The sequence below is a fragment of the Mustela nigripes genome, chromosome 1 (assembly GCF_022355385.1).
Source record: "Mustela nigripes isolate SB6536 chromosome 1, MUSNIG.SB6536, whole genome shotgun sequence".
NCBI classification, from domain to species: domain Eukaryota; kingdom Metazoa; phylum Chordata; class Mammalia; order Carnivora; family Mustelidae; genus Mustela; species Mustela nigripes.
Window position 1 is genome coordinate 69,577,776 of NC_081557.1, and position 17,861 is coordinate 69,595,636.

The 17,861-nt window shown below is 44.1% G+C and overlaps 1 protein-coding gene across 1 annotated transcript in view; it reads right to left on the minus strand.

The window, feature by feature from the left end:
* MAML2 (mastermind like transcriptional coactivator 2) overlaps nt 1-17,861 on the minus strand; it is a 343,174-nt gene that overhangs the window by 97,273 nt on the left and 228,040 nt on the right. Inside the window, exon 2 of the mRNA XM_059413207.1 lies at nt 11,002-12,438. Coding sequence (XP_059269190.1) covers nt 11,002-12,438 — 1,437 coding nt within the window. The remainder of the gene's footprint in view (nt 1-11,001; nt 12,439-17,861) is intronic.

Sequence of the window (17,861 nt, forward strand, 5' to 3'; positions counted from 1 at the left end):
GAACTGTTGGGCAAAAGACATTCATGGGAAGGAGAGCCAGTCCAGTGAAAGAGAGCCTTGGGGAGTGACTGGATTTGCAGTGAAGTGGCATTTCCAGGGAGAAGGCGTGGTCAAAGCAACAGAGATAAATGGAAGCCCAACCACTGGCCACGGCCCTATGGAGTACAGAACGAGGTAGAATTTCTTGGACATGCCATCCAGCCCACTACTGAGAGGGACAAGGGAGTTGGAAAGAGGGAGGCTTGCAATAATGTGAGTACACAGGGAACAAAGGTGAGGAAGATGATGCCTTATTCAGGAAGCATTTTCTAGTTCCCAAAGGTGCTTTATCTTTGTGTTCTCTGAATATCCTATGGCCACTTCTATCAGAAACCTTATAACACTACATAATCACTTGTTTCTGTCCATTACCTATGGGTAGGGAGTGTGTTTTGGTCACTGTTGGTAAATTACTGATGTTCCATATGTTTCATAAAAGCAAAGAATCATTTGGAATATTGTTGATAAAATTCTCTTGGTTGACTCTTACCCATATGATTCCCTGTGGTATAGGTCAGTCTAGGCTCCAAGGAAGAGCCTAGCTGGGGCATAGCTGAGAGTGAATTCTCTAGTTTCTACCCCTGCAAACTAGAACCGTTGGTGCAGATCCATGGGCAAATGGTGTTTTAAGGGCGGACTTGTTATGGAAGAAGGTGGAAAAGATAGCTCCTGCTCCTTCCTTCTTGGGATGAGAGGGTAGCATGTTGGCACCCTTAACTCCCAGGAACAGAAGAATGGATGGTGGGTCAATGGTGTAATTCGTGTGTTCATTGTTCAACAGATATGTTTTGGGTTCCTCCCATGTAGTAGCCATGTCAAAAGTTGGAATACAATGGTGAACAAGATGGACACAATCCTTGCCTTCAAGTAGCCTGCAGTTTAGTTGAGGAAGACACACAAGAACACAGGTAGATGAGGACTGATATCAGCTAAAACAGCGGAAGCAGAAGTAGCTACCAGAGAGTATAGGATGGGAGCTAATCCAAATCGGGAAGCCAGGGAAACCTTGTGGGGGAAATATCTCAGCTGAGACTGAGAGAGCACAGAGTTAGGTTAGCTGTGCAGAGCAGAACAGAAGAATGTTCTCGATGGAAGGAACAACATACTTGAAGACCTGAGGGTGAGGGAAAGCATGGTACTTCTCAGGAATCAGAGTATACCTTTTATGGCAGGAGCCAGAGTGCAGAGTGTGTGTGAACGTGGCAGGTAAAGATGAGTGAATGAGTGGGTGGGAGTCAAGGAATAAACAAAAGCTGGGAGTGGAAACCAATAAATCTTGGCAGGAGCCTGGTCATATAAGGCTTTATAAGCTACATAAAGATTGAGATTTTATTCTGAGAAAATGAAGGTCATTTGCGGGCCTCAGGTAGGTGACAGACTTGACCACATTCCTGTTTAAGCATGCTCACTCCAGTAGCAGGTTGGCAAGACTGGAGGGAGGCAGGCCAGTTTAGCCAGCACATGACGTGAGAAGGGACAATGGTCAGAAGCTATTCAGGATATGTTCTGCCCGTGGGTATGTCCATTCAGAATTCACTTTTTTGTGCCAGAGGCCTGTGGGAGAGAGAGATGGGCCTGCCAGCTCATTTAGCCTCGTGGCTCTCCCCAGGACAGATCCTCTTCCAGGAAAAGTCTCTTCATCCTTGTGGCTAACAACAGCTTCAGTGGCTAAATGTCCTCTCCTTCCCCCTTCCCCCATTCCCACTGAAGGCTTGCCATCGAACAGGTCTCCAGGAGGTCAGGGAAAAGGGGTGAGTTCAAAAACTGATCTGTAGGGAAAGGGTGGAAGAGGAGAGGCTAGAGCCGAAGGGAGGGGGAACGCGACAAAGACCCAGAGGCACAGAGTAGGAAGGGGAGCCCAAGCCCAGAGCGTGAAGCCCACAGGCTCATGTGCACACCCGCACAGGCCTGTGGACTACCAAGAAGAAGCGCCCAAACCTCCCTGTTTATGAAGTTCATGTTTCCTAAAGGTGGAGCCGAACTTAAGCTCCTGTGAAAAGCAAACTGTGGAAAATGCCAGTGATTCATGGTGGAGGGAATTAGCAGCAGAAAGAAAGGGAAACAGGTCAACCACCCCCATTCTTTCTTCCTCGGGGACCTTGAAACTTGATTTTGCAGGATGCACAGGAAAGTAGTCATTGGCTTCCCTCTATTATGCGCTATTCAATTTATTGCGTGGAGAATAAAGTGCCACTTTATTGTTCAGATTCATTGCATGAAATGCAAATATTCAGCTGGAGTTCTCTAATTAGTATCCAGAGAGCTGCCTAGGCTCTGTGTGTGTAAGTTTGGTCTTCCCTGCTTAAAACGCAGTGTAAAAGCGTAAGATGATTCACTCCCATTTCATCTCTCTGATCCTGGTAGTCTAAACATTTGTGCCGTCTTTTGTTTCAAATGGAGAGCTCCTTATAATAAACACCTTCAGAATCTCAAGTTTCTGTGCCTGACTTTAATTAACCATTAACGTGAACATTTACTGATTACTGCACCGGCGAAATGGGTTGTTGCTTCCTTTCAATTTCACAAAAAGAAATCACCCCCCCCCTCTACCAAACTGATAACAACTGACATCTGATTAGAAAAGGCAGAACTAATTAGAATAGGTGCAAAGGGGACTGTTTGAGTCACCTACATTAATGCACATTATAGTTAAATATCTGTCAGATTTTCCATTAACCCTCTTGCATTTCCATCCTTGGGATCAAATCTATTTCTTAACCTCATACCCCTTTTTTCCCTGGTTGGAAACTTGGTATTCAACAGGCTGAATTACGCATTAATGCTTTAAATGCACAGCTCTTGTTGATGGATGCAACATACTGACAAAGACCTTGGAATGAAAATAATAGAAGTCATTCCCCTAAGTGTGGATTTAAACCCTATGCATTATGATTCCAAGGCTAACGTGTTCCTCTTGTTATTGTGTTGATTTCTTTATTGAGGAATACAGGAGTTAATTGTTGCTTTACGCAAATTCACTCTATTGTGCTCTGAGCTATTACATACTAGGATGACAAAATAAAACAGACATGAAAGTGGAATATCCAGTAAAAGAGAGCTCTACTCTGTAAAAGGTTAAAATAACACATTCAAAGTTGAATTGGTAGCCTTACGGGAAAGGCCCATGTGATTTGGATTCAGTTATTGTACAGAGCGGATTTATGTATCCCCAAGAAGAACCCAGTGAGTATCTAGGACAGACATCTCCTTCACATCAAAAGCTCACTGAGGAGTTGGGACCATGCCTTCCTGATCTTATAGATGGGTGCAAAGAGGGTTCTCTACATCACGTGATCTTTTCATTTCCAATTCCTGGCACCTTGTAGGTGCTCAATAAACTCTTATCATACAAATGCATGCACGCATTATGGTTTTTTCCCGTGGTGAAACTCTAACAGGGACCCCACACAGTTCTTAAATCCTGATGGAGCATGTTAAAGGACAAGAAAGGGAATGAGTTTTCTTTATCATTGAAAAAAGCTAACCAAACTCTTGAAATTTTTTCCTTGAAAAACAAAGTCATCTACCACTCCCCTGGGCATTCTCCATTTTTATATGAGATCAGAGGTACCAAGGCACCCACCAGCAAATCAGCCTAGCAACAAAAGCAAGAATAAACCAAGTCTGCGGTAGGATGAAAACAGCTCAGTTTGAAAATACTCTCTGATTATTTAATCTTTTAAAAATATTATTTATTTATTTATTTATTTTTTGGTCCCTTACCATATCTTCTTTGTTCTGAGTGGTGGTATCAGTGTCCAGACGGTGACAAACAGCAAACCCTCAACAAACATTTTTTGAATGAATGGATAAAAACCATTGGTAGAGTTCAGAACGGGGCAGTACTCAATTTAGCCTTAGATCTTTAAGCTCAAGGCTCTTGGCTGGGGCAGGTGGGGAAACCTAAAGATCTGTGGATTCAGACAAGACCACGTTGGTGAATTTGCCTGAAGATCCCTCCCTGCGTCAGAATTCTTGGCTTAAATTTTCCCTGAGGTAGAAATAAACTGGGCATGTAGACAATCACGAAATTTCGAACAGATTCCCTAGCAAAGGCTCTGTTAGCACAACCCAAACCACATCTACCTAGTTGCATAACGTAAGCGGCCCAGTGGTTATTAACACTGGGCTTCAATTCAGACCAGTTCCTAACTGTAGTTCTGAGCAAGTTATTTAACCTCTCTGAGCCTCAGTGCCCTCAAAGGGATTGATAGTATCTACCATTTGGGCTGTTCGCATGTGGCACAGAATTGGTACTAATGTGAAAGCCAACAAATCAGCTAACAGAAACTAACAAGACACATGCAAAATCCCCCTCCTGCTAATTTTGCCAATCAAGATTCTTCAGTATAGGTCAGATTAACATACACGTTTGGAAATTTATTTGGGCTCAGCCCTAGCACTGGTCTCATGGAATATTAAAAATGCATTTTTATTTTCTTTTCAACTGGAAAGATAAATGACGAAGTATCAAAGATAAAATGAAAATGCAAACATAGTATGTTCTTGGTCTGCCACGCACAGTCCTTGGTGTGTATCAGACCTTGTCCCTCTTGCCAGCCCTGCCCGGCCCAGCCATAGTGAGTCATAACAGAAATCACCAAATTGTCAAGGGTCATTTGTAATGATCACCTAGCATCTCTTGGGTCTCTATCCTAACTTCAATCTAGATTTTATATTTGACCCATGACCACAGGTTTACTACCATCTTTTGGCCTCACTCCTAGATTCCAAGTATGCTGATTGATTTTGTGTCCCAGTTTGTCTAGGACATTGGCTTGGCCTTGTTTTTGGCCCTTCACGCTCTGACTTCTTTTGATCTGGTTCTAGCCCCTAAATCTGAACCCTGGCACTAGCCTAACTGGCTGACCCTTTAGCCAATCTGTGGCTCCTGGCAAAGGGGTGGTTTGGAAGTTATATTGTCGCAGAACACTGAATCCATATTCTGCATTCATTGGGATAATACTGCGATTATTTTCCCAGTAGAAAAGTCATTCTCAGCTGATTCAAGGTTATATTTCTTCTCTGGCACTTTTACTGGGCGATTATAAGGATTTGTCAGTATATGAGTGCTCCAGTGATTCCTCTACCCTCAAGTGTGTGTTCTTCTTTAAGACCAGATATATCCAAAGTTACCGGGGTGCCTGGGTGGCTCAGTGAGTTAAGCTTCTGTCTTTAGCTCAAATCCTGATCTCAGGGACCTGGGATCGAGCCCTACATCGGGGCTCTCTACTCAGCAGGGAGCCTGCTTCCCCCAACCCCCGCCACCTGCCTCTCTGCCTACTTGTGATTTATTTGTCAAATAAATAAATAAAATCTTAAAAAAAAAAAAAACACCAAAAACCCCACAAAATTACCTTAAAGAAGAAAGGGTGAGAACATGAGACTTGTCTGATTTACGCCAAGGGTAGATATGTAAAGCGTGAAGGATAAACTTGGCTAGGCAGAGAGAGCAGGGTGAGGTTCTTAATATATGATTGAGGCTCTTAATATATGATATAAAACTTGGCTTTAAACTAAGGAGGAAATGTACAAATTTATGTTTCGGTCATAACAAACCATCCATTCACTGGCTGCGTTCCCTCTCAGAATTTTTAGAGATGGGATAATTCTAAACCAAATATAGAATCCACTTGAGTTTCATGGATCTAATGTTAGAAAAAAAAATTTTACACTTTTAAGTGTCTGATTATACAGCTCTGACAAAGATCACTTCTTGGTTCAAGAGGTTAGAGCTTTTGGCTTGAACTCTCACAAGCCCTAGTGAACCAATAACTCTTTCACACCTTAAACAAGTATTCAGTGACTTGAAGATAAATCAGAACTGCACGTGTTATGTCCCTCTCCTGCCCTCTCTCATAACCTTCAAATCAAAAAGGGAAGGAAATTATAGCCAGGAGGTATTTCCATTTGCCGAGCCCCAAACATTAGTAAGACAGAGTCACTGAAGACATTTTGTGAAATACCAAATACCATTTGTTTTCTCAGTATCTGGAGAAGGGATTACTTGAAACCACCCCAGGCATGGAACGATAAAGAGGTCTCCAACAATTTGATTATGCTGCATCCGTCTCTCAGGCATCCCTCACATCTAGGAGAACAGAGATAGGTACCCAATAAAGAGGCGCACAGGCTCTCCCCAGTTTATTCTTTGCCTAACCATGCAGATCTGTCTGGGTGAAGAGCTCTGAAGGGTGATGCTCTGCTGGGTAAATTACAAGCAACTGATTGACAAATTCAATCTACCATCTTGTAGCAGAAAGACAAGATTTCCACCATGTCCAAGATGAAAGGACTCCAATGATCAAATCCCATAACAAGTCTTCCTATGTTTGGTACAAAGTGAGTAACACAAACAGAAAAAGATTCATGACCAATGCTTTCATTTAGGACACTCTAGTTGATAAACTTAAGAATTGCTTAATTCCCAATCTCTCCCCTCCTATGGCTTCAGTCACGAGTAACAGAGACTTAGCTAATTGGGAATGGGAACACACATGTGTACGGTTTCCTATAAATGGTGAGGTTAAACCTTCCTGAGCTGAGAATACTTGGCAATATACTAGATGAGACAATAAGAATTAGAAAAACCTTAAAAATACGCACATCCAAATGAAAGTTCCTTCTCAAAATTATCATTTATTACTTTATTGCCTTCAGAGAAAGTTCACAAGCCGTATTTGAAATCCAGTCCTATCCTATCACCTATTCCTCGTTTTTAACCCAAAGCAGCATTAGCCATTTTGAGTGTTTTCAAAGATCACCCTAACAGGATGAACAGTACTGCACTGGCAATAATCCACTCAATGAGCATAAAACTCTGAACACAATTCTCACAGAAAAACTCTGTAACCATATTGAACAATGATACCCTGATTAGCAGGGGTCCAGCCGCCCAAAGGTGAATGCTTTTAAGAAGGCACCACTTATTTGACCATAGAACTCTGGTACACTTGCTTTCAACTCAGACACAGGACTTCCAAATCCTCCCTCTTAGAACTGTGGATCAGGAAGGGACAATTTGATTCAATATACAAAGTTAGGACAAAGCCGTAAATGGGTCACCGTGTCCGGTCTTCAGCCTGAAATGCTGCTGCTACTTACATCTCTTTTAAAGGGCTTTCTTGAAAAGATGAAAATTGTCTTGGCATCATGTGTCATAGGCACTGGAAATGGTTTAATATTACCTAAGACATTGAACAATGTTTGTTGATTTGGCCATCAGCACCCACTGGTGTGCTTGAGTTCTGGAAGCTTTGATGGGGACAAAGAGGACATGAGTGTGGTGTATAGCTGTAGATATGAAAAATGGAGCCAGAAACAGGACCTAGGATGGCAGGAAGGCTCCCAAAGAAGGGCTGACAGGATATAGAGATAAATTTCCTGTTATAAATCGCTTATTTTGGGTAGCTCCATAATGTTCACCGTCAAGAAGGTCAGCCGTCACACAGATATTTTTTGATTCTTTTCTTTAACAACTCTGAAGGTGAGAGATTTAAGACTTTCTTTATTCCCAAAGCATTTCATCTACCCTATAGATTACGTAAATATGCCTCATATTACAGGAAATACTCTTTTTGAGAATTTCACAAGGGTCTATAAGCGGTCATTCATTTCCCAACATATCCTACCTGTGAGCTGTATAGTCAGTGGCTAAAAGCACAACCTTCAAAACAGACCATCAGAATCCTGGCTCTGCCACTTCTTATCTGTGCAACTTTGGAAAAGTTACTTAATCTCTCTGTGTCTCAGCTGTTTCCCTGTAAGATGAGAACAATGGTATTTCCTCCATATGGGTGAAATGAGATACCATAAGGAAGAGAGACAGAAGTCATGTCATTTACAGGGTAAATAATGAACACTACCTCTTATTAATATCTAATTATTTATTATTTCCATTTTTATGATCAGAGACTGGGCTTAGCGAGGGTAAATCACTACCCATTCACTATGCTGCTGGACAATATAAGAATGAAGGATAGTTTTCTTTTTTCTTTTCTTTCTTTCTTTCTTTTTTTTTTTAAGATTTTTATTTATTTATTTGACAGAGAGAGATCACAAGTAGGCCAAGAGGCAGGCAAAGAGAGAGGAAGGCAGAGAGAGAGGAAGGGAAGCAGGATCCCTGCTGAGCAGAGAGCCTGATGCGGGGCTTGATCCCAGGACTCTGGGATCATGACCTGAGCCAAAGGCAGAGGCTTAACCCACTGAGCCACCCAGGCGCCCCAGGATAGTTTTATTTCTCTGAAACTCTTTATGTTAGAATTTGAGACTTCTATTTCTATATCATTGATGTCTGCTCTAATCTTGATTATTTCCCTTCTAGTGTGTGGGGTTGGTTTAATTTGTTGTTGATTCTCCAGTTCTTTAAAGTATAAATGCAAGTTGGTGCAGCCACTTTGGAAAACAGTGTGGAGACTCCTTAAGAAATTAAAAATAGAGCTACCCTATGACCCTGCAATTGCACTACTGGGTATTTACCCCAAAGATACAGATGTACTAAAAAGAAGGGTCACCTGTACCCCAACATTCCTAGCAGCAATGGCCACAGTCACCAAACTGTGGAAAAGAACCAAGATGCCCTTCAACAGACAAATGGATAAAAAAGATATGGTCCATATATGCAATGGAATATTATGCCTCCATCAGAAAGGATGAATACCCAAGTTTTGTATCGACATGGACAGGACTGGAGGAGATTATGCTGAGTGAAATAAGTCAAGCAGAGAAAGTCAATTATCACATGGTTTCACTTACTTGTGGAACATAAGGAATAACATGGAGGACATTGGGAGATGGAGAGGAGAAGTGATTTGGGGGAAACTGGGGGGGGAGACAAACCATGAGAGACTGTGGACTCTGAGAAATAAACTGAGGGTTTTGGAGGGGAAGAGGGTGGGGGTTGGGTGAGCCTCGTGGTGGAAATTATGGAGGGCATGTATTACATGGGTATAGTGTATAAACAATGAATTTTGGAACACTGAAAAAAATTAAATTTTTAAAAATAGAACAAATATGTGATATTCACAGCAAAAAAAAAATATTGAGACTTATTCCAATGCATCTCCTACATAAGAGTAATACTTGTTAAAAATATTCTGATATCATACATGGCTCTTTCCATGATAATCATAGTAAGTGTCAACTTTGTTCTAAACTCTGGGTGAAAAATGATCTCATTTTTAAGAGATTTATTTATTTATTATAGAGAGGGGGAGAGAGAGAGCGTGAGTGCACATGTTGAGGGGGGAAGGCAGAGGCACAGGGAGAGAGAATCTCAAGCAGGTTCTCTGATTAGCACAGAGCCTGACACGGGGCCCGATTCCACAACCCCGAGATCATGACCTGAGCTAGAATCAAGAGTCCAATGCTTAACCATCTGAGCCACCCAAGTGCTCCTTAATTTTATTCTAAAAAAAAAAATCCTAGGATATGTTATTATCATTCCCATTTACAGGTGAGAAAACACAGGCTTCGTGAGGTCCAGTGACTTGCTTGAGGCCCCACAGCTAGTGAAAGTCAGAGTAAGAATTTGAACCTAGATTCCTCCAAACCCAAATTTGAACCTAGATTCACCCAAACCCATGCCATTAGGAATGAGTTCCACAATAGCGTTTGTTTATTAACAATCCCTAAATTACCTGTTAAAAAGGAACTTTGTAAAATATGCATATGACTCTAAGTCCATTCTTCATCAACTACAATTAGAAAAAAATACACTTTTTTTTTTTTTTTAAACCCCACACTACTTAAATGGGTAAGAGCGCAAAGCTTTGCATGGTGCGGAGCTCCTGAATGCTGGTTGAGAGCCTGTTTTCTCCTTGCACACATCTAGGGCAAAGGTTAGCTTGGCCACGGTCTGTGGTGCTTGTGGCATTCTTTTCTGGGCAGTAGTCGTGAAAACTACTCTAGGAATGTGATTGAAATTAGGCTCAGTGCCGTCATAATATCCCGACATATTGTTTTGACATGTAATGTGTTGTCTTTGTGCTTGGCCACTAACAGAGATCGCCAAATTACACGCACGAAGCAACATTCAGACCTTCTTCCTTCCGGGAAGAGTTTCCGCCCTCGAATTCCTTGGGGGACCCGAGTTTCCTCGCTAGCATGTGTTCTCATGGCACAAAGCTATCTCTTCATGCTATTCAAGTATGGGGCAGAATAAAACTTCGGCTTTGTATTAATCACAGGATATAAGGTAACCACAGATATTTTTTTCTGTTTGTAGTGATGACGATATCATCCTTCAACACTTAATGCAGGCATTACTTTCTCCCAAAGACTTCTCTGATAGCCCCTTGCGGGGTAAGACACCCAACCTCTGTGATCACCTGTTATTAGCCTTTCCACTTAGCATTCAAATGAGAGTTTTAAAGCCTGTTTCTCTCTTTCTCTCTGGACTGTGCCTGAAAACAGGGGCCATGCCTTATTTAATGCACCAGCATGGAGTCCCAGTAGGATCTATTTACGACGCGTTGGGCATTCAGACATTTCAGTTGGTTGCTGTGGATGTAGATGGGTCATTACTCTTAATATCATGTCTGGACTTATGTCAATTTCCAGCATACTCACAACATCTGGCACATGGTAGGTACTCGCATGTCGACTTAATGACCGACAGACTTACTGACTGCAGGAATAGACATCAGGTGTATCCAGATCTTACTGCCAACTGGACACGTCACTAAAGATCATGAATTATAATGCAACATTCTTAATAAGCAAGAGCCTTTGACTGCTGCAGATCCCAACGAGAGGAATGATCTACAAGGAAATACTAGCTCTTGCCTCCAGATGCCCGATGAGAGCTGGGCTTCCTAAGGCCTTCATGGGCATCCTACAGGACCATTACTGCCTTTGTGTTCTTGATTCCTCCCCAACACAAATGTTGCAACCAAAGCATAAGGACCAGGCTAAGCAGTCTCCAGGTCCTCTGCGTTTGGGGTAGCAAAATTATGGTCTTACCTGGCGGTGCTGTTGGGAGACCTGAAACCCCAGGCCTGTGATGGGCTGGTTCTGCATTTTCTGAAGCAGGATCTTTTGCTGGAGTGGCAAGGGGGACCTTAGCAAGGGCTGGCTGGTCAGGGGCTGGGTGGGCTGGGATGGCTGCTGTGGCGGCGGCTGAGCTGAAATGGAGCTCTGGGGCTGCTGCGGCTGTTGCGGCTGCTGCTGGGTGTAGTGTAGGAGAGAAGGCTTATTCTGGGAAGGCAAAACCGAAGGCATCTGCTGGCTTGCTTGATCTGAGTTAAAATGGAACAAAGGCTTAGTGTTGCCATGACGGGGTTCCATGGCCGTGTGCGGAGTGTTCATGAAACTTCGACTGAGATCCTGAGGCTTCTGCTGCATGAGCATGTCCAGGTGCCCTCCCTGCGTGGACGGGCTGGCCTTGTACATGTAGTTGGCCATCCCCTTCGGCTGGCTTCCACTGCCCGCCACCCCAGCCATGGGGGAGCCCTGCGAGCTGAACGGTTGCTGGCCGAAAGAAGGGCTGGGGATTTTCTCCTGCCCAAATGGACCTGGCGACGGCCCAGCCGATGAGGGCAAGGCCGACCAGGCGGTGGGCTGGTGCTGTTGCATCCGGGCATGCTGCTGGCGGTTGGCCGCTATCTGTTTGAGCTGCTGGGCATGCGACACTTCCTGCCAGCTCGGCAGGGCCCGGCTTGTCCCCGAGGCTGTCTGTGGCTGAGCCTGGCTCTGTGGCACAGAAGGGACGGGGGAGGAAGCAGAGAGGGCAGAGTTGGCTATGGAGAAGGCAGGGCCAGTGGACGGGGGCCTCAGCTGCGGAGAGCCTGAGGGGCCCTGGGTTAGACCCGGGGAATATTCGCTCTTGATCACTGTCTTCTCCACGGGCAAGGAGGGCCTGGGCGTGCTCCTCTGGCTCTGCTGACCCAAGTCAATGTTAAATGGGTCGTCCTGCTTGATGGTGGCGTTGATCATGTTTTCCAGCTCGAGGTCACTCATGGGAGGCACTGAAATGTTTGTCAGTTCATTGAACAGCTCCTGCAGCTCTGGGTCCATCAGCTGCTCTACGGGGTCCTCTCCGTACCTATTGGAAAACAGAGCCTCCTGGGCCAGCTGGCCATCCATGTGCTTACTGCAAGACAGAGTCTCCCCAGGTTCCTTCTTCACTTCCTTTAAGCCCATGTTAAAGATACCATTTCCAGGAGGATGGGGTGGCAGAGTGTTAGTCTTCCGTAGGGATGCTTGGCTCATGGGCAAGGTCCCTGACATAACTGGATTTTGTCCATTGTTTACTTGGAGGCCCCCTTGTCCAGCAGAGAGGTTCTCCCCGACGCGGATTCTCTTGATATCAAGGAATGAGTTGTCCACAAAGCCATTGGGCCTCTTGCTGTTGGCGGGAGACAGGTTACCCACCTGTTTTCTTTTCAAGGAACCCTGGAGCTGAAAATATAGGGAGGATAAGGAAGAAAAATATGAGATATTATCCAGACATGCTTTTAGTCAAAAGAGACACGCTATTTCAATGTTTTGTTTTAATTTTTCCCATTTACACACAGGATGAATTCAGAAAGAAAAAGGTACCAATGAAACACAGTCTGGAATGGAATGGAACTCACCCAACAGAATAGACTGTTCCTGGAGGAGCAGGTCAGTGAGTGATTAGAGATCCCACCGGTTCCCGCGATCAGAACATAGGTCAGTGGATGGAAAATACTTCATATGTCATCACGAGTCATTGATAATAGCTACAATGTGTCACCGAATGTGGTTTTCTGGAGCAGGCCGAAACACTTCACATGCATGCACCCACGGCCCCACACAGCGACAGACTGGAATGAGCTCCATTTTGACCAAGATGGGAAACGCTGGACAGTCTAAAGGTAGGACACAGGTTCCAGTTTCTCTTTTTCCAGGATTCATCTGTGAAACCCTTCATCACTATTATCCTCTAAGCAAGTAATCAGAAGAGCTATATTCAAGGAGAGAGTGTATCTGTTCTACTCTTTCTCTTCCTGTAATTCCTCGCCTTTGCATCCACGCCCACGCTGAGACATCATGTGGGTGCACAAACACTGTGAAGTTATCCTTTATATCTAATGAGACCCTCTAAGCACAGATTTTCCTGGGGATTCATTTCTTATGTTGCCTGTCTCGAAAACTTAAAACCAAAACCAAGGTGCAGAGAACCAGTATTGCACATTGTTAAGAAGTCAGCCTCAGAAGCCTGCTACGCTGCACTCAGATTCCTGTTCTACCATGAGTGCTGAGTGACTTTGCCGCTCTATGTATCCAAGCCTCATTGTCCTTACCGGCAAAATGGGGGTGATACACTGATTCATAGGAAGAAATGAGACAACGCAAGTTTAGCACACTGCTTACGATCGTCAGAACTCAATAAATTCTAGTTTATATTAAAAAAAATGGCTTACCACATTCTCAAAGAGGAGAGCCTCTCCAAACCACAAGAGTCACAACCAAATGTTCAAGCACTTCATTCACTAACTCAGTGATTAAATTGTGTGACATGCACTATAGATATTATAGGGAAAGAAACTGAGGACCATACAGTCATATCGATAAATGAATGAGAAACAAAACATTCCCCATTGATCTTGAGATCCTTGTTGGTTTGCATCTAAAGTGAGAGACAGTATTTATCCAAGTGTGGCTTTCCCAGTACAGCTGACCCACTTAAATTATTTAATGTTTGCTCAGGATAATTGTAAAATACCTGAGGCAGGATACTTCCCAGATACAAAATGCTACCACTTTCCTTTTTCTCCCTTTTCATTTACTACCACTCCTCACCCTCCTGATGATTTCTAGGTGACCTAAATAGAAAATGAGCATCTATTATATGCCAAGTATTTTAAATATGGTTGCTTTATTTTTCTTAGTCTTTACAATAACCTGAATCATTATGTATTATTTGATAGCTATTATTTTATAGATAAGGAAACCAAGGCTCAGAGAGGCTAAGTAACTTGTCCAGTGTCACACAGCTAGTTAGCGGCAGACCTGGGCTTTAACTCAAGGTCTGGCTAATTCTGCAGCCTGTGGCATCTCCATTAGAGTGTGCTGCAATTGGCTTGTTTAGGGCTACGGTCTCCCCTGTATGAAGGGGCCAAGGTCAGTGAGCAGACAGACATCCCGAATTTTTGGTGAAGTGAGAGGAGTCTGGGAATGGCCAGGATGCAGTTACAGGGTCAAATGTGAACAGTATGGGGGCGCCTGGGTGGCTCAGTTGGTTGGACGACTGCCTTCGGCTCAGGTCATGATCCTGGAGTCCCAGGATCGAGTTCCGCATCGGGCTCCCAGCTCCATGGGGAGTCTGCTTCTCCCTCTGACCGTCTCCTCGCTCATGCTCTCTCTCACTGTCTTTCTCTCAAATAAATAAATAAAATCTTTAAAAAAAAATGTGAATAATGTGTTTTTTGTCGTGTAGTTCTTCAATCCCTATTTCAAGAATCTCTTATCTAGGGGTGCCTGGGTGACTCAGTTGGTTAAGCAGCTGCTTTCAGCTCAGGTCATGATCCCTGGGTCCTGGGATCCAGCCCATCAGGCTCCTTTCTCAGTGGAGAGCCTGCTTCTCCTTCTCCCTCTGCCTGCTGCTCTGCCTACTTGTGCTCTCTCAAATAAATATATAAAATCTTAAAAAAAAAAAAAATCCCTTATTCCTTTATCTGTGGTTTTGCTCATTCACAAGTGGTATATAGTTAGGGTGGATGTCCCGTGCTCTTTTAACCTGTTTTTCCCTGTTTCCATTGCTGACTGGTAATCAGAGAAAGGAACCTGACCTAGACTGGGCCAATCAGTTCCTGCCAGAGGAATTCTGGAACTGGAGAAAGTGAGATCAGGCTTTCTTTGGATGACTGCATCAACATTTACAAAACTTGTGAGCTGTTGTTCCAATAGCCAACCAAAGCCTCAGAGGAAGTGAGTCTGTAGAAAGAGAGAAGACTACCAGAGAGAAGAGAGACACAAGTTTTGGCAAAATTTCAGGGCTGGGTTTCAATCCCAGATCAGCCTGTCTCTTGTCTCATTTTCCGTGGTACATTGTGGAGTCTTTAAAATAAATGTCCTTTTTTGCTTGAGCTAGCATGAGTTGGACTTCTGTTATTTTCAACCAAGAGGCCTATCCAAGTCCCATGAAATGTCACGTTGGGTGATGCATGATGTGCAACAAGGCATAGGTATACTTTGCCCCTGGGTGTGAAGCTCCCCATGCTGCCATCACTGCTGTCTCCGCACATTTGCTGACTGCTGAGCTCGCTATGCACTGACACAGGCAACAACATCACAGAACATTGTCAGCCATCACCACACTCAGCAGAAACTCAAAGCGCCTCCCCAGTTGTCCTTGGGGGTCAGGAAGAACAAAGACCACAGGGACTCAGCCATGTCACCTCAAGAGTGGCCACAGTTTTTATTCCAGTGTAAGTTACATTTTGGAAGTCTTTTCACAACCAGTAAAGAACAAACAAAGGAATACATTCTTTTTTCAGGTTTGGGTGCTTGCCTTTGATCTACTTTCCACTGCTTGGAAAGAACCTGTTCTGCCAGATTCTCCCATTGCTCAGGCCACTCCCTGGGCAGTGCCTTGCAGAGTCTGGGAAGGAGCACTGGCACTTTCTCTAAGCCATCAGGACTGGAGGGGCTGTAACAGAATTAGTGGTGGCGGCAACAACAATAATAGTAATAATAATGGCAGTCATTCATTGAGGATCTGCGTGCTAGGCAAGGCATCATGATAAGGTCTCTGCGTGGATAGTCTTATTTAAGTCTCACAATACCGAAGAATTCTCACCACACCTCCATGAGGCTGCTGTTAATTCTACTCAGCCGCCTCCCCGCCCCAGTTTACAAAACAGAGAATAAAGGCTTGGAGACTGAGACTTCAAGGTCATGCAAATAATAAGCAGTAAAGCCAGGGGCATCCATTTCCTGGTTTGGGCTTAGGTCATGATCTTAGGGTCCTGGGATCGAGCCCTGCGTCGGCAGGAAGTCTGCTTTAGATTCTCTCTCTCTCTCTCCCACCTGCCCCGCCACTTGTGTATTCTCTCTCTCTCTCTCTCTGAAAAGAAAAAAAAGAAATAAAGCCAGAAATCCAGGCAAGCATTTGCACTACAGAGCCTGTGCTGTGCGGTAAATGGTATCCTTTATAAAGTGTTATCTCTTAGAACATTTTCCTGCCCATACCTAAAAAATAACAGGCACAGAGGGAGTAAGACTTGTTTCTTAAGTATATGTGTGGGGTTACCACCAGCATAGCTGGAAAGCGGGGGGCTTCAGATGGGGGGCAAAAGTCCTCCTTCAGTGATGTCGGCTAAAGGGGATACCACTGGGACTCCATCAGGCACAACACTTTAGCAAGAGAATTCTGGGGACAGTCTGTGTTCAGCTTCATAGAACTTTCTAATCAAAGTTATGTCATCAAGAGTCATCAAGAGCCATCAAATGCACAGACACATTAGACATCAAGCTAATTAGCCAAGACAATCAAAGATTCTCCAAGTTCAACCTTGACTTTGAAGTGTATCCTTTGCTTGACTAATTTCTCCATCGTATATGGCTGTGAATTATGGTAGAGAATCTCTACAGGTTCTGTAACAAAAGGCAAATATTCTAGAAGGAGTAGAGGAGGAACACAGTTTGTCACTAATACCTCAGTGAGAAATGGTTCGTCAGAGAATTCAATGTCATTTTACAAGCCAGGAATAGTCCCAGGAAATGAGACTCAGTCAGAGGAGGGAAGACCTGGGTTTAAATTGAAGACGAGGGGCAGGACAAGGGAAATGAGCAGCTCCACACTCGGACCTTTCCAATGGCTGGGAAGCTGGACTGCGGGAAGCTAGAAGTATATAGCCTAAGTGCCACATAGTCCAGCAACTTCCGGAAAGCAGTTAATAGTATTCAAACAGGACAGAAAAGAATCTCCACAAATAAATCTCTCATCCACTGCTGACTTATCCATTATGCACTGTTAGGTACATTACCTAGGGCCCACAGGAGACTTAGGGGTCCACAAAAATGTTTGAATTTCTTTTAAAGCAAGAGAAATGGAACTTTTCAGTTGAAGAAATGTTTCCATACCGAACAGTAATATATTTATCTTCATGTCAGCATGTTCATAGAATATAATTCTTCATTTTTTAGTTTTTTAAAAGATTTTATCTATTTGTCAGAGAAAGAGAGTGAGCATGAGCGGGGGGAGAGGCAGGCAGAGGCAGAGGGAGAAGCAAGCTCCCTGATGAGCAGGGAGCCCAAGGCGGAACTTGATCCCAGGACCGTGAGATCAAGACCTGAGCCGAAGGTAGATGCTTGACCCACTGAACCACCCAGATGTCCCAAATACAGTTATTTAAATTGTGAAGGAAGAAGGGGCCCCCTCAGAAGAGCACCTGAGGCCCCCCCTAAGGCTGTCACCTAATAACCACCACATACGGAAGCTTAAGAGAGGTACTCTAAGAGTTGTGTGGAGCCTCACACAGCTCTCTGAACCTGTATTCCCATCCTCATTGTATAAGTGAAGAAATCGTGGCTCCTAACAGGAAGTTACATAGTGAATGATACAGAGACAGGATGCACCCCGTCCCAGTCTGACGGGCCCCAAAGTCCTCGTTCTCCATCACTAAGCACATTGCTTGCTTTCCCTTCAGCCTTTAGCTCACCAAAGACTGACCCTGTTCTGGACACGGTGGACACAGAGACCCAAGACCTAAGGATCCCAGAACAAAGACGGATCGCACACACAGGGCAGAGGTAAGGGCGTTCGGGATGCGTGGGGATGGGTGGCAGGGAGGGGCTGGTGACATCACTGGTTAGAAGTAGACGGTGAAAGCTCGGGACATCACCCTCAAGGC